This window comes from Cynocephalus volans, chromosome 1, assembly GCF_027409185.1.
Source record: "Cynocephalus volans isolate mCynVol1 chromosome 1, mCynVol1.pri, whole genome shotgun sequence".
NCBI classification, from domain to species: domain Eukaryota; kingdom Metazoa; phylum Chordata; class Mammalia; order Dermoptera; family Cynocephalidae; genus Cynocephalus; species Cynocephalus volans.
In genome coordinates, this window is record NC_084460.1 from 45,372,453 (window position 1) to 45,389,667 (window position 17,215).

Consider the following 17,215-nt stretch of genomic DNA (forward strand, 5'->3'; position numbering starts at 1 on the left):
ATCACCCCAGGAGCTTTACAAGCTACTTCTGCCCAAGTCCCACCCCCGGGGATTCTGACAATCGGCCTGGTGTGAGGCCTGGCTTCCGGGCTTTTAAAAACTCCCCAGGGAGTTCTGATGTGCCTCCTGGCTGGGAACCACTGCTCTATCGGGAAGGAAAGGGGTGGGCGACACCCATGGTTCTCAAACTTGGCTGCATGTTGCAATCACCCGGAGGGCTTCAAAAAATACCGATGCTCATCCCCAAACCGGCCAGCTGCCCAAAACAAAACGAAACAAAACAAAACAAACAAAAAAACCCTATACTCATGTCTCAACCCCGGAAACTGTGTGGGTTTTGGAAGTTTAAAAAGAGCCCCAAGTGACGGCAATCTGCAAGCGCGTCTGCGAACCGCTGGTTGACCAGCTGGTGCGGGGGCGGGCGCAGTGCGCGCCGCGTGCCACTGGGTGGCGCTGCCCACTCGGCAGGCGCTGCAGGAGCTGCGGGCCGCGGCCGCCGAGTGCACACCTGCCCCGCCTCCGCCGGGCGGGCCGCGGGGCATGCAGCGGGCCGGGGGCGGGGCTCCGAGGCCCGGGTGCAGCGACGGACTCCCGGGCAGCCTCCACCAGCCGGACCCCGTCGCCCTCCTGATGCTGCTGCTGGACGCCGACCGGCCGGAGCCGGTGCGCGACGGGGCGCGCGAGCTCGCGCTCTTCCTGACCCCCGAACCCGGGGCCGAGGTAGGGGACGGGGGTCTCGAGGTGGGGGGGTTCGGGGCCCTGAACCCGGACCCGGGCCCTCGGCTTCCTTGCAGCATCCTCTCGCGCCCGGAGTGGGGGGCCTGAGGATCCCCTCCTTTCCGGAGCGGTGGCTGCCTGGCGCCACCCAGAGATGCGCGGCAGGTCGCGCCTGCTCTCCCCTCCAGCCGACACAGGTCCCCGGGGCCCAGGCTCGTCTTCCATCCTCCTACCCCTCCCGGGCCCCCCAGCATCCGCCGGGTCCCCGGGACGCCGGGCCTGGGCGCACTCAGAGCTGCTGCTGCGCTTTGCCAGGCTGGGTCCCGGGGGAGGCCTCGGCCCCCTCCCCGCCTAGCCGCGCCAGATGCCCGGGAGCGGCGCGCAGGCTGCGTCTGCTCCAGCAAGCCCCGGGGCCGCGGTCCCCTGCAGTTGCTAGGAGGGAAAATACCGGGTCTCTGTCTGTACTTTCTATTTTTAAAGCCTAAAATAAAAAGTAGATCTAAAACTAGACGCTTCACCTTCCAGCTGAAGGCAGTCTGCTGATGGTGCTGTGAAAAAGTGATTTACCCAAGTTCACTAGGAGTTATTTAGGGCCAGAACTCCAACCCTTCTCTTTTTAAATCACAAGAGTAGCACAGAAGTACTTAAAATAAAGGGTGAGCACCCCTCCCTATTTTCTGTCCCATCCCAAGTCTAGTTCCCAGAGAAGACCAGCATCAACAGTTTGGGATACATCATTCCAAACCTTTACAAACGCATTTATGAATGTGAATATCTATGTCTGGATCATATTTACCTACATTAGTTTTTTATTACAAAACCCCACTTGATGCTGTAGTACAGTTCTGCGACTTGCTTTTCTTTACTCAAAATAGCATGGACAAAGAGGTAGTGCTGAAGATGAGGTGGGGTCTGCTTTTCCTGGTGAAGGAAGGTTCTGGAATTAGACAGCGGGAATGCTTGCCCAACTTTGTGAATATACTGAAAACCGCTGAATCGCACACTTTAAAAGAGTGAATTTTATGGTATGTGAATTATGTCTCAATTTAAAAAATAGCATGGACATATTTCCATCAGAATATATCCGTAAGAACTGTCCAGTAGAAATATAATTTGAACCACAAAAGTGAGCCACCTATGTAATTTTAAATGTTCTAGAGGGCACATGAAAAAGAGGTGAAATTAATTTCCAGATATTTAAAGTAACAGTATATACAAACTATCATTTCAACATATAATCAATATAGAACAATTTAATGAAATTTTACATTCTCTGCTTTTTACTCAGTTTTTGAAATCAGGCTTTTAATATTGAACTTTGAGCACATCTCAGTTTGGACCAGCTGTATTTCAAGGGCACAGTAGTCTCATGAGTCTGGTGGCTTCTGTACTGGAGAGCCTAGGTCTATATCATTCTTTGACCTTGCAGTATCCCCTGATGAAATAATGATTGCTCCTGTTTCCTGAGCACACACTGTATGCCAGCAGTGTCCTGGGCTGTGTTCACAGATTGTGTCATCACATCGTGGCAGTGACCAGGATGTTATGTCCAGTTTACAGCTCTGCAAACTGAGGCTCTCACAGAATAGATGACGTTGTATGCGTGTACTGTAATTTATGAACCATTCGTAAATTGTTCAGAGCTGCTGTGCTTTGCCAGGCTGGGCCCCAGGGAGGCTATGCGCCTTGATCGAAGTGTCCTAGGGACCCAAGGATGGGCATTTAGGTTGTCTACAGTTTGCCACTGGTTTTAGCATCCTTAACGTGTTTCTTGTTCCTTCTCTCAATTGCTCTCAGCAGCCAGATGTCATTGTGCCCAGCGGCTAAACCCCAGCTTCATTTTGTCTCTATTAGAGACAGTCTTCAAGAGAAACTGCACGTATTAACTTCATTTTCTCACTCAGGGCTCTCTTTATTCAGACGTGGGTTGGCTCATGCTCATTTACAAGGGATGTAATGAAGAGCCCCAACTCCCTGTAGCTCTATGTGGCAATAAACCCACTTACAGCGCTTGCCGAAGTTTATTTACCAGAAGAAATAGAAACTGCACCACGGCAGAGTCACATGCAATGTCTAGTTAAAGCTTCATTTATTAGCTGAAGCAGTTTCCAGGTGGGCAAATGAGCTTGAAAAGGGAAGGCTGGTTTGGAATGGACCTGGGCAGCAGGTCCCTGCCCTACCAGCCCTTTTCCCAGGGCCACTTTTGCTTTTAAACAAAGCACTAGGAGTCTCCAGCCAGCCAGCCCCAGCCCTGGGAGTGTCCTGGATTTCCCAGTGAAGTGGGATCTGCTTCATTCAACACCTTGAGCCCCTACTATGTGCCAGGTCCTGCCTAGATCTGGGAGACCACAGGTAGTAAGACTCACAAGGCCCCTGCCCTCATGGCACCATCAGACAATAAACATGTAACAGGTAAGACCTTGGAGTTGTAATGAATGCCACAGAGCACACCACTTGGGGGGTGTGATAGAGATGTCTGTGTGTGTCTGGGAGGCTCTCGGAGAAATCTTTGAGACCTGAGTCATAATCTCTGAGGAATGTGCAGGGGAGAGGAAGCACAGAGATCCAGGTGGGTGAATAGAAGGATATTGTCTGGGTGTGGTCAGGGTGGGCTTCCTGGAGGCAGTGTCATTTTAGGGTGAATCCTGAAGAGTGAATAGGAGTTGCCTGCCAAAGGACAAAAATACCCCTGGTAGAGGGAACAATCCTTGCAAAGGCCCTGGGGTGGGACAAACAGGGTGTTCTTGGGGATGGAGAGAAGGGGGAACAGTGGGAGATGTGGCTAGTGAGGCTGGCAGGAGCTGTGCGGGGCTTGGCGCTGCCTTCCCCAGGGTGGAGAAGCTGGGGAAGGGTGGCGTGTTGAGGCTGGTTGGCAGGCAAGTTGCTATTTTCAGTGCCTTTGGGGTTTTCTGCCCACCAGCTTTGTCTCTCTTTCTCTCTCTAGTTAGAACTTCCTCTTTTGCGGGAAGTTTCAGGGGAGGTCTCAGAAGCTGCTTCATGATGGCAGGACCAGAGAGATGTTTCCCTCTCAGGTCCGCTGTGATTTATGAGGGAGGGGAGCTCAGGGGCCTCCCGCATGGCTGTGCACGGATTCCCACCCATGGGGGAATTCCCGGCCAGACTCTTCCAGAATTCCATTTGGTTCTTGAGCTGGGACACGGACAGGCTTGGCCCACAGATGGGGTTAATGGCCTAGATAGAAGGAAATGAAGGAAGCCAGCACTTATCCCCCACTCGGTCTTCGCTTGAATGAGCAGAGGATGCTGGTTGAGAAAGCACCTGGGACTTTTAACTACACATGGATTAGCTTGGGGTTGCAAGCTGGTGGTCTAGATGCCAAATCCAGCCCTCTGATCTGATTGGTGCAGTCCATGCTGGGTTTTAAAATTGGAGAATTTTCTTGGAAAATTTTGAGTTTCTTGTTTATTTTTTAAAATGGACAGTCTGGTAATAATAGGTCCGTGTTCTCTAGTTGTGGCCCCCTTTTTGCCATAGTCCCCGCTCCTCCCTGCTGTCTCCCTCATCCTGAAGCTGATGTCAGTTATCATTTAACTTTGTGCTTGATCTTTTTATTTTTCTGACGGTCCTGAGAAGAGGAAAGGAAATATTTCTCCTTGTACCTGGACAAAAGTAGGAAAACAAATTAGCCAAAGATGCCCTTGAATTTCAAGAAAAATGTGGAAGAGGCTGTTTCTTTGTGGAAGCTAAGAATATTCTATTGTGTTCTAACCTGCAAACACCATGTGCCTATTGGCAACCTCCCAGCATGTGTCCTACCCTTGTGACTTGCTGATCCCCTTTGGGCATTCAAGTTTTGAATGTTGGATTAGAAGTCTGTGGGTGGATGCCGGGACATGGTCTACTTTGTCTGAAAGATGTAGTTCTGTATTAATTTATTCCTGAAATCTTTATGGCAAACCTGCTATGTGCAGTGCATGGCACTGGCCAAGGCCAGTGAGACAGACACAGTGCTTGTCCTCAAGGACGGGCATTGCAGTTGGGGAGATGAGCAGACTCATAAAGATCAAGCACAGTAACAAAATGGTGATAAGTGCCACACAGGAGACGCCTAAGGGGCTGGGATAGAGACTGGGGGGAGGGACGGTGGCACGGTCCAGGAGGCAAAGATTTGGCAGCATGTGCACAGCTCACAGGGGAGAAGATGAGGAACTGGGGGGGGCCTGAGTAGGTGGACCTCTGTGATCACCAGGAAGAGCAGGGCCGGGGGCCATGGGAGAAGTCTGGATTCTGCTCTAGGGTCAAGGTTAAAGGCGTGAGCCGGGCAAGTTGGGTGCGAACAGAGGAGGATGGGATCAGATTCATGGACTTATGGCTGCAGTGTTGGAACATCCTGGGGGGGCCGGAGTGGCAGCAGGGAGGACAGAGGTGGCTGCTGTGGCCATGCAGGTGAATGGGGACTGAGCTGGCTAGGCTCCCTGAATCAGAACCTTCTGGGGTGGGAGGAGCCACGGCCAAGGTGGGTGCTTGGAGAGGTGATGCCTTTCACAAAAGGAAGTTCCTAACTTTCTACCCACAGAACTGCCCAGCAGTGAGACCAGCTGTCCTTAGGACTCTGACATCCTCTTTTCATGGGACATCCTGGCTTTGGGTGAAGCATACCAGTCTGGTTGACCCTCAGCATCAACCAGGAAGCTTCAAAACATACAGGTTCCCAAAGATTGGAAACAACCCAGTGCCCATCAGCACGGGCAGCCCCACAGCAAATGCTTCTGATCAGCGAATGCTGGTGCTCGGCGTGGGTCAGCTCTGCAGGGCAACCACTGCTTCTCCAGCACACGATGCCATGGGAGGAGAGCCAGGGCACCAGTGTGTGCAAGTACTGCCATCTAATGTAGGTGGAAACAGAACGTGAAAAATACCTATTTCCATGCATCTGCAAAAAGGAGATTAAATTAAATCCATCTCTAGGGGTGGCCTAGGGTATAGCCACAGTCCAGAGCACTGATACTTTGGCATCATTTGGGGAAACTTGAAAAAAAAAAAAAAAAAAGAAAACTTACCTATACTGGCCAACCACCAAAAAATAAAAAATGAAATAAATAAATAAATAAATAACAACAAAGTACTGATGCTTGGCTCCCACCCCTGGGCATTCTGATTTAATTGGTGTGGGTGCTGCAGGGGATGGGGATTTTAAAAGCCCTTCAGGAGGGTTTTAAGCCTGAAAATGACCCAGTCTGATTGGTCTGTTGGAAAATCACTCTGGTAGCTGGTGGAGAACTGACTAGGGGGTGGGGGGACACCCATGTGGGGGGTGTCCAGGCCTGGGGATCTGGACTTCTAAATACCACCCAGGTGATTCTGGTTGTTAACCTGCTTGGGGCTGCCACCCGCTCTGGCCTGGACCTGGCTGGGGTTGCAGGCTTGTATCTCTGGACATGGGACCTGCCCCAGCGTTCATGAGTGTCCCAATATTAGCGTCTGTGAGGGTCCCACCTCTAGCATCTGGCCATGAGGGCAGGACCTGGCTGTCCTGCTCACTTCTGTGTCTTCAGTGCCTGGTGTGTGAACCCGCAGTGCTCTGCCCCCAGCCAGGCAGAGCTGAGAGGTGGGAGGAGTGAGGTTCGGAGCCCCATGCCCGGGTGCAGGTCTGTGCCCTGTGCTTGGTGCCCTGTCTCCACACCTCATGTGATGGTCATAGGCTTGGGTGAGATAATCCCCAGGAAGTACTTTGCGCAGGGTCTGCCCATTGTAAGAGGTCTGGGGATATTAGCTATGATCAGTCGTTCACCCATGGTACAGATGTTTATTGAGCAGGTACTTGGTGTGAACACGGTGCCAGCCACTGGGAAATGACAGTGCACTAAAGCACCCCCATCTTTAGTGTCTGCAGTTGGAGAGACCCACACCCACATGTGTAATAGTTCTACGCCATGTTTGGAAGTGAGTGATTTCAGCCCTCCACCTGGGCTGAAGACCAGGAATATTCACTATCAGGACTGCCTTGTGTAGGTCCGGTGTTTACTGTCTGCAGCTACATACAGTGTGCCAACCATGGACTCCAATTTTTGGTTTGCATGGATGGAATGAGCCATCAGTTTTCTTAAGCTGTCTTGAGATCTGAATTTATTCCTTTGGTGCAGCTGTAGGGGGAAATTTGGCTTGTGGTTCCTTTAAAGTAAATTGGAGTTGGTGTTGTTTTTTTTTTTTTTTTTTTTTGTCTTTTTGTGACTGGCCGCACTGCGCTCAGCCAGTGAGCGCACCGGCCATCCTTATATAGGATCCGAACCCACAGCGAGAGCACTGCTGCGCTCCGAGCGCCGCACTCTCCCGAGTGCGCCACGGGGTCGGCCCTTTAAATTTTGTTTTAAAAGTAAAAAAAGTATGCACACATTACAAATCCGCATGGCCCAGTGGCCATAGGGTGATGAGTGAGCCCCCATCTCCCCCTATCCTCAGCCCCCAACTCCTCTCTGTAGAGACCACTACTGTTCATTTCTGTGTCCTCTTCCAGGCAGATAAAACAGGTACTTCCTCACCCTCCACCATGTCCCCTCTTCTGCATCATGCCTTTTTCATTCAACATGTCTTGGAGATCTTTCCATATGAATGTGCAGAGAGCTGCCCAATTATTTATAGCAGCTAGACAGAATTTCATTGTGTCTCAATTATAATTTAGGTAACCATTCCTCTGTTGATAGACATTTAGGCTACATGGAGTCTTTTGCTGTCACAAGTATGCTGCAATGAATATCTCTGTGCATACATCATTTTGAATTTATGCAAATTTGTAGGATAAATACCTAGGAGGAGAATTGCTGAGTCTAAGGTCTCATGCATTTTAAATTTTTGTTGCTATTGCCAAATTAGCCTTCTTAGAAGTCTGAGTCAGGACGAGTGTAGAGTAGTCAGTCCTTTCTGGACACTTAGATCTCAAGGTCAAGGGTCCCTCTGTGGGACCAGGATGGGAACTCTGTCCTGCTTTTGAGGCCTGGGAGGAAAGAGTGTCTCTTCTTTGAGAAGTGAATTATAATCTAACCTGCCAGGTCCTTCCTGGTTTTCAATTCAAACCTAAGGCTATTTGGAGAATCACTTCTTTTGCTCCCCAGATCCCAGTGTCTTTCAGCCTTCATTTCATCCCTTCCATTCTGTGCACAGAGGTGAGGCTGTTTTTTCTGCCTGGGCTGAAAGGACCTTGTGGTTTCTAAAAAGATTCTCCAGGATGTGTGTGTGTGTGTGTGTGTGTCTGTGTGCATTAAACAGCATTATTGAGATATAATGCACGTACATACAATTCACCATTTAAAGTGTACAGTGTAATGGCTTTTAGTGTATTCATAGAGTTGTGCAACCAGCAATTACAATCAATTTCAGAACATTTTTATTACCCCTGCACCCCTTACTCTCACCCCCCCCAACCTTTCCTCCCCCACTGATCTACTATAGTCTCTATAGATTTGCCTATTCTGGACATTTCATATATGTTTATGTCTTAAAGACACTGATTGGCTGGAGGCTTGAAGGCCACAAAGTTTATTTGACCATCATAGTGTCTTTTTTAATTTATTAGGTTAGTTTTAAACATTTTCAAATTGGGAGCATTTGCACAAATATCCGGATCACCATTTGTCTTGAACAAAGCAGGTTTGTCACGTTCCCACCTGGTACAAGCTACAGCCAAGAAGCAATCACCCTCTTTAAATGAGGCACGAGGTTTCCTGTTTGCCACAGTCCCCACCCCTCCCTGTTGTCTCCCTGATCTGGAGGCTGAGCATCAGCTACCATTTATTATCCTGCTGTGTTGCTGTTTTTCTTGGTGTGAGAGAAAAGTCAAATCTCTCTGTCAAAAGTCGAGAATGGAAAATAAGTTTGCAGAAAACATTCTTAAGCATGGCCCACTTCTCTTGTATTCATTACCTGCCTGGCTTCTGGGTCCATTTGAGTTTAGAGACCTTTGTAGGTTCTAAGTTATAATCATCTCTTATGTGGAGATAGCATCTCACTGGGAGTAACCCAGAGAAATTACTTAGTTGACCTCCTTAGCTTTCATCATGAGAAGGAGAGAGTCTGGGGATTGTTTTTCCCCAGTTTTCAAATGAGAAGCAGAAGCACAGAGAGGTCAGAGATGTAGTTAAGACCACACAGCAAAAAATGCAAGGTTGGGACTTCAGAGCAGCCTAGGCTGCTGTTCCCAGGCTATCGCTTTTCCAAAGAGTTCTCTTTGCCTCCTTCTCTTGCTGTTTTTCTTTCCTCCCTTCCTCCTTTCTTTCTTTCTTTCTTTCCTGCAATGAATATTCATTGAGCACTATATTGACTACCAATTTCTGGGTAGCAAACTACCTCAAACCTGAGCAGCTTAAAGCAATTGCCATTTTATGGCTCACAACTTGGCAGGCTGTCTGGGCTTATGCACAAGCTGCACTCAGCCAGGGGGTCTCCTGTACTGGCAGGGCCAACACGGCTTTGCTCATATGTCTGGCGGTTGGTGCTGGCTGGTGGCTGGGGCATCTAGGTCCTGTCTTGCCGTGTGGCCTCTGCAGCAGAATTGCCTGGACTTCTTCACCCGGCTGTTGGCTTCCAAGAGGGTGAATCAGAAGCTGCAAGATCTCTTGAGGCCTAGATCTGGAAGTCCGAGATTATTGCTTCCACCACATTCTATTGCTTAAAGCAAGTCGCAGGCCAGCCCAGATTCAGGGCTAGGGAGAAATGGATCCCACCTCTTCATGGGCAGAGTGGCAAAGTCATATTGCAAGAGGGCATGCGGATGGGAGGGTGTTGTAGAGCTGTCTTTGGAAACAGCAGTACCTTCCATGTGCCTGTCACTGTTCTAGGCTGTCAAACAGAAAGGTCAATAAAAAAATACTAAAACCTGTGCCCTCCAGAACATTCATTCTGGATAGGGGAAGATGACAGGAAACAAGATGAGGAAGATATGGTATCTTAGATGCGATAAATGCTAACAGGAAAAATAAATCTGGGCAGGAGGACTGGGAGTGGGGAAGCTACTGAGTGAGAGAAGACCTCACTGAGAAGTGGTGTTTGAGCAAAGTCTGGAAGGAAGTGAGGGATGGCTTTTACCAGTAAAGGGAATGGCAGGTGCAAAGCCCTGAGGCGAGAATGGGGCTGGTGTGGTTGGTAGACAGTGAGCAGTGGGCATGAGGTCGGGGAGGCGGTGCAGGATCCAGATGGTCTAGGGCTTGGGAGACCTCTGTTAGGTGTTTACTGAGTGAGATGGAAGACAGGGGAGTATCTTTTTACAAAATTGATATATAATTCACATAACATAAAATTCGCCATTTTAAAGGGTACAATTTACTAGTTTTATAATATTTACCATGTTGTGCAGACATCACCACGATCTAATTCCAGAACATTTCCATCACCCAAAAAGGAAACCCCATGATCATTAGCAGTTATCCCTTATTCCCCCCTTTCCCCAATCCCATGCTGGAGGGAAACCACGAATCGACTTTCTGTCTCTGTGGACTTGCCTATTCTGGACATTTCACGTAGGTGGAATCATGACCTTTTGTGTCTGGCTTCTTTCAGTTAGCATAATGTTTTCAACAATCATCGGTGGTGCAGCACATGTCAGTACTTCATTCCTTTTTATTGATATATAATATTCCATTGTATGGATAGACCACATTTTGTCCATTTATCAGTTGATGGCATTGGGTTATTTCCACTTTTTGGCCATTATGAATAATGTACAAGTTTTAGTAAGAGCATGATTTGAATTCTTTGGGGTATGTTGTTTGGTCACAGAGTGACTATGCTCCCTTGGGGAGCTGCCAGACTGGCTTTCAAAGCAGTTGCACAATTCTGCGCTCCTGCCAGCAGTGCGTGAGGGTTCCAGTTGCTCCATGTCCTCACTGACACTCATCGTTTTCCAGTTTGTGACTGTAGCCATCCTAGTGGGTGTGAAGTGGTAAAGTGGGGGATTTCGAGCAGAGAGAGGTTTGGTTTTAGCAGGATCCCTCAAAGGAGTAGACTGAAGGGGAGCAAAACAGGAAGCAGGGACCAGTGAGCAGGTGACTGCAATAGTCCCAGCAAGAGATGATGGTGCCTTGTGCCAGGGTGGTGGCAAGGGAGATGGAGAGAGTGGCTGGATTTGGGGTACATTCTGAAGTAGAACGGAGTGCATTTGCTGACAGATTGGGTGGAGTGAGGGATGAGAGAGAAGGAAGAGTCAAGGATGCTCCAAAGTATTTGGCCCAAGCAACTGAACAATGGAGTTTCCATTTGTTGAGCTGGAGAAGACAATGGTTGGAGGATCTTTTTGTTTCTGGTGTCGGTGACTTGATGGGCAGGGGCCAACCCCTCTTCAATTTTTTGGTGTGCCCAGGTGGGTCACTTGTATTGGCACTTTGGGCAAAGGGGGATGTGGAAGAAGAAAGTGAAAGCCATGATTCACGCATGTCAAAGGTGCCCACTTAGCACCTCCACCGGTGTTCCCCGAGTGTCACTTAAAGTGAGCCTTTTGCCTCCTTCCCTATGGAGTGGAACAATGTATGCCCAGGGAGTTGCCAAGAACAGCGAGAGCATTCATTCGCATATGGGCTGGTTAAAAAGGCACGTGGGCTGCATCCTGCAGGACTCTCATTTCTGAGGCCACTTAGAGGATTATCTTGGAAGAAAATTGTCCTGTGAGTGATGTGTGGGCATGGTGGGGTGGCTAATTTTGAGCTCCTCCCTGTTGGTTGGGAATGTCTTGGGCTTATTCCTCCCTTAGCTGACCAGACAATCAGCAAATGCTTTGGTTGCTGTCTCCTGCTTTCAGGCACTGCCTTAGGTACCAGGAGGTGAGGTAGAGGAAAGAGACCATAGCTGACAGGTAGCAATAAAGGGGACACATTTCTCCCCTTCCCCAAAGAGCATCTTGGTGGTTACAAATTTCAGCTCTGGAGTCAGAATGCTCAGGGTCAGATTTTTGCTGCAGTATTTATTAGCTGTGTGACCTTGAGAAAGTGAATTAACCTCTCTGATCCTCTGTTTCTCAATCCATAAATAGGGGGAAATAATAGCACCTACCACATAGGGTTCTTGTGAGAATCAAATGAGATAATCCATATATAGCGGTTGGCCATTGTTTTATTACCTAGTGAGAGGGGTTTGTAAAGCAACCCTTTATTATGTACTTACTGGGTGTCAGTGTTCTGTTAAATGATGTAGCCACATTTATTGTGCCAGGTTAACCTCCTAATAACTCTGCCAAATGGGGTGTGATGCTTCCTGTCACAGGTGAGCCAACTGAAATGCAGAAGTTAAGCTATTGAGTTAAGGTCACACGCTGGCAGCAGATGGGATTTGAACTTGAACATGCCACATCCTTTCTGAGTAAGCTAGGATAGGTTGAGATACACTTCCTACAGGCAAAGACCTTCAGAAACGTCTCAAGGAGGAGGCATCCCATCCAGCTGGGACATGGGCTTTTGTGGTCCCCATGTGGGTTTTGTTTTTCCTAAGTGTTTCTGGACTGGGCTCTTGGCTGTCTGCACCCATGCTGCCAGCGAGACCCCTCTGAGCCTCTCTCCCATCTGTCCTGCTTTGCTCTGGATCACACGGAACAACCACCCTTCCCCTCCTCCCACCCCTCTCACTCCTTCTTTCTCCCTTGGTGCAATAATGACTTTTTTTTTTTTTTAACCACGATTTTACTTTTTGGGGGTGGTGGTTTCTTCTTTCACATTTCCCAGTCTTCCCTCCACTGTGGTCCCTTTTTCCTGTCAAGCCTCCCCCGTTGAGGCACAGAAATAGTCCCAGCTGTGAGATGAAGGTTCCAGAGTTTAAAATTGCAACTTGGTACTATTTATATTCTAGCTGGAAAGATGTTTCTCTGCGCAGTCGTTTATTTTGTTGTGGTAGCGATGGCTCATGCTGAAAGCAGCGGGCACCAGCGTTGTATAAACATTTCTCTGGGGACAGGTGGGTGGCCAGGAAGCCTTCAGGTGTTGGGGGCGGGACCAGGCCTGCCCAGAAATGTCAGGCTCTGCCTCTCTGGAGCAGAACTACAAGGCCTGGGCTGCAGTTCGGGGTGAACTTTATTCCTAGATGCCTGGTAATGAAAAAACCAGCAACAATAACTGGTATTTTATAAGTCATGAAAGTATTAAAAACTTGATGGGGAAAAAAGTTCAAACCAATTTTCACACAAGTGGATAGGCAGGGGTTGTACACTGGCAGCCCCTTCAACAGTCATGTTTAGTTGGCCTATGGAGCACTAAAGATTTTTTTGAATGGGTGCCAATATTTAGAAACTGGGATATTTCCCACAAATTAGAATTTCTGGCTTCTCTTGGAAGATGGAAAGACTTGGCAGCCCTGGGCCTGTGTTTCCTGATGGCTGCTAGTGGCTGGTCACTCTGGAATGGATGAGTACCTTCCAGATCACCGCAGGCCCCACTGGCCTGTTCCATGCGTTCATGTTCCTGCCTAGCCCTGATAGCTTTTGAGTTTTGTACCCTTCAAATAACGTGAAACATTTAAGACTCCCTTCTCAGAGCCCCCTTCCCAGTTCCTACTCCCCAAGGCTACATAAGCACTATTAACAGGGTTTCCAAATAAAACATAGGACTCCCAGTTAAATTTGAATTTCAGATAAACAAATAATTTTTTAGTATAAGTGTGTCCCCTAGCTATTAACAGTTTGGTGCATAGCATTCCAGGGCTTTCTCTGTTGAACCATGCACATTTTGTGTGTGGCACAAAGAAAGGTTTATATTTGACACCTTCTGCAGCTTACCTTTCCTCTGCCTGGTGTTACTTGGGGCATGTCACAGCATTTATAAGAGCAAGCTCAGAGTCTGTGGATGTCACCCTGTGTGAGAATCCTGGTCCCTACCACGTGTTAGCTGTGTGACTTTGAGCAGGTTACCTCACCTCTCTGAGCCTCCATTTCCTCATCTGCACAATGGGGAGGATAAAGGTAGCTTTGTTATTTTCTGCTACTATTTATTTATCTCTTTTGAAAGCTACATTGTGTGTAGGCCCACGGTGGCTTTAACCAGTCTTCTATAGTTGGGTGTCAAGACCACTGCCAGTTAAATGAGGCTACGGAGGTTTTAAAAAGGAAAGGAGGTCTGGGAAGAGCTGGGCACATAATTGTAAGACTTAGTTTGCTTTTTTAAAAAAATGAAGGGTGTTTGTATCCCTGGAAACCACTTGCCGATCTCCAGGATATTGTCTCTTTTTCAGGCGAAGGAGGTGGAGGAGACCATTGAGGGGATGCTCCTCAGGCTAGAAGAGTTTTGCAGCCTGACTGACATGGTGAGTGTCTGCCTGGGAGGGGTGGATTTAGGCCCAGGCCAGACTTCAGGCCCTTCCTGGAGTTTTCTGGGGCAGCCATTTTGGTGGTGATTTAGCAACCAGAAGGAATGGGGCAGCGGCCAGCGGTGAGAGGAAGGCCGCACACACACTCTCTCTCTCTCTCTCTCTCTCTCTCACACACACACACACACACACACACACACACACACACACACACACACACACACACACACACACACACACACACACACACACATTCTCTCTCTCTCTCTCAACCCCAAGTGCTTCCTGAGGCGGCCATCTTGATATCGTCCTTCCCCCGAGATGGTTTTTATTCCACAGAGGAGCCAGGAGTGGACACAAGGTGGCACTCTCGGGCACCGACACAGGGAGCTGTTCAGCGGGGATGCGAAGACTATATTTAACTTTCCCCAGCTCTGCGCAGTTCTGTGCAAACATGGAGACAGCCAGGAAATGGCTTCAGGCCTGTAAGGCCTAGGAGGAGCCTCTTGCCCAGGCCATGGCTCATGGCTGGGTTGGGTACCAAGTTCCTTCCTGAATCCTTTTGTTCGCTCAGCTTTTGCCTCCTACCCTGTTTTGTTGGATCAAATCCCCTAGGCTGGATGAGGAAGAAGCTGGAAGACAATGCCTTAGGCCTGGAAGACAAGGTGTCCACTCCAAATTCTCTAGAATCTCCTCTAGATCCTTGAGTCCTCTTGATTGTTGCCAGCCAGATGTGGAGACCCTGGAAGCAATGATAGAATTTTCTAGAAGTTCCCAAGCTAATGAAAGGCAAACCAGCATCCTGGGTTTGAGGCTTCTGCCTGGAGGCCAAAGAGTAGAGCTCCATGTTGTGACCAGGCCCTGCCCTTCCCAGAGTGGAGAAAGCCTGCCCGGAGGGGACCGGTGGTGTAAATTCATGCCCCTGTGGAGCAAAGTGTCTGGAGCCTAAGAGGCACTGGTGAGAGCCCCAGGGAGTGTGACAGTAACGGCAGCCCGGGACATTTATCAAACACCCCTGTGTGCCAGGAGCTGTACGAAGCATCCCAGTGTAACGGGTGCTGTGTTAGCCCTACACATTCAGCAGACATTTGAGTGCCTACCTGGGCCAGCCCCTGGGGACCCAGCAGTGAACAAGTGAACATTCCCAAGAGGACCTATGTGGTTTTTTCTCTTGAAAGCCAATTTTTTAGTTTGGATGTGGCTCCAGGCGGGAGCCAAGTAACGAGACAGGCTTTTAATACCCAGATAGTCCTTTCTCCGTCACCACATGCTGGGCACCTTCCCATGACTAGGTCCCATGATGAGTTGAGGACGAGAAGAGAGCCAGCTCTGGCTCCAGCCCCTTTGAGCCCCAGTCTATGGGGGAGACTGATGTGGGTGCCAGTCACTGTCGTCCAGTGCTGAGGTGCTGTCTTGAAGACATGTTCGAGGTGCAAAAGGATCCCCGAGCAGAGGCGTTAAATCCTGCCTGGGAAATCAGGAAGGCTTCGCAGAACAGGTGGTGATTAATTCAGGGCTTGAAGGAGGAACAGCAAGAATTCAGCAGATCGGGGGTGTGGGGGGAAGAGCCCTCCAGGCAGAGGGACCAGCCTGTGCAAAGGCAGGGAGGCCCTGGGGTTTGGCTTGGCTGGCACCATGTGAAGAACATTGGCCACAGACACGGAGGGAGGGTTTGAAAGATAGTGTGGATTGGTGATGCAGGGACACCTTTGTTCTCAAGTCCCAGCCCGTCCTGCATGCTGGCGTTCTGTGAATGGAGACCCACTGTCCAGCCTGAGAGGAGATCTGGGGGCAGGAGTCTGCTTGGACAGGTGGGGAGAGGCCCATGCTGCCCAGCATGGAAAGCTGGCAAGGCTTCCTGTGGGGGGAACTCTGTCTGTGTTGCCAGGAGATCCAAGATTGCAGGTAGCATTGGGAAGGTCCTCCTAACTCGAAGCCCGGGGGTGCTTTATGCAAAGATTTAATACTGAGGTCATGCACACGACTCACAAGCGCAGTCCTGCCTGCAGATATGTTGATGTGTCTGGGGCAAAAAATGGGCATTAGCTGCTGAAATTTTTAGAATTTTATGCAAAAGATCTGGATTTCTGGCTTCCCTTGGAAAAGTGAAGATTTGGCTCCCCTAGAGTGCTTATCCCCACTTGCCAAGCATCCACCTTAGGAATAGCCCCCTCTGCACAGCAAATGTCCTCTCCAGCTTGTCACAGCCCCTGCTGCTCCCTGGGGAGCCCCCCTGACTCGATAACCACTGTGTGCTTGTGTGTTTTTGATAGAGCATGTTTCTCTGTCCTTTTGACCCTACTGAAAGTGGGAAAATAAAGCCAACCAAAAGGGTCCTATGTTCCGAGAAATGGAAGTGACACTATTTCAGGGTGCCTATGTTGATAGGATGTATTCAGCCTGCTCTGCAAATGTATGATGCTTTCGTGGCCCCTGGAGGTGCTTGAGTTTGCAACCCCTGCCATGATGCTCTGTACTGATGCCATTTATGTTACAGAAATCCTCTTGGCCCCCAACAGTTGGTGCTTGCCTTACCTGGTATGTCCATGCCCATGTGTTCTGATGCTCCAGGGCTGCAGAGAGAGCTGTCTGGTTAGCCCTAGGTTGGGACCTCCTTTTCTCCTTAGAGCTGCTTTAAAATCTAAGTTAGGGACGAGTGAGGACCTCCAGGGGTAGGTGACGTCACACCATGGAACACTGTCCCCTGGGACCCTGCCTTGGCCATTGGAAACACCTTTTGATCAAGTTAGAGGTCTGAGAAAAGCCAGGAAGGCTCAAGGCTGCAGGGTTTAGAAAGAAGCCACTTCCTTTTTGATAAAATCAGGCTTCTAGAAATCAAAGTCCAGTTTCCTGTTTAATGTATTAATCCCTCTGGCTGCCTGTCCTTGATTACTCTCTGTGACTGAAATTCACTACTCTGTGCTGGGACCTGTTTTGACCTTTGATATATTGCCAATTGTTGGCACTTCAAGCTCTGATTATTCCCACTGTGGGGCCTTGGGCATGTCATGCTACCTCTCTGACCCTTTATTTTCACCTGTATAAAATGGAGATCATGGTTCTGATTGTCTATTGCTGTGTCAGACTACCCCAAAACTTAATGGTATAACACAACAATCATTTTATTTTGTGTCTGAGCCAGGTGGCACCTGCTGGGGCAGGAACGCTCAAGTTGGCCCTTTCACTTGCTTGTCTGGTACTGGAGCTGGGATGGCTGGTGTAGCTGGGGACGGGTGGGCATAACTCCTCCATGCAGTCTCTCTGC

At 49.2% G+C, this 17,215-nt stretch overlaps 1 protein-coding gene across 1 annotated transcript in view; it reads left to right on the plus strand.

Annotated features, from left to right (window-relative positions):
* Positions 1-540: 540 nt before the first annotated feature.
* BCAS4 (breast carcinoma amplified sequence 4) overlaps positions 541-17,215 on the plus strand; it is a 58,728-nt gene continuing 42,053 nt past the window's right edge. Inside the window, exons 1-2 of the mRNA XM_063094962.1 lie at positions 541-720; positions 13,876-13,947. Of these exons, the coding sequence (XP_062951032.1) occupies positions 541-720; positions 13,876-13,947 (252 nt within the window). The remainder of the gene's footprint in view (positions 721-13,875; positions 13,948-17,215) is intronic.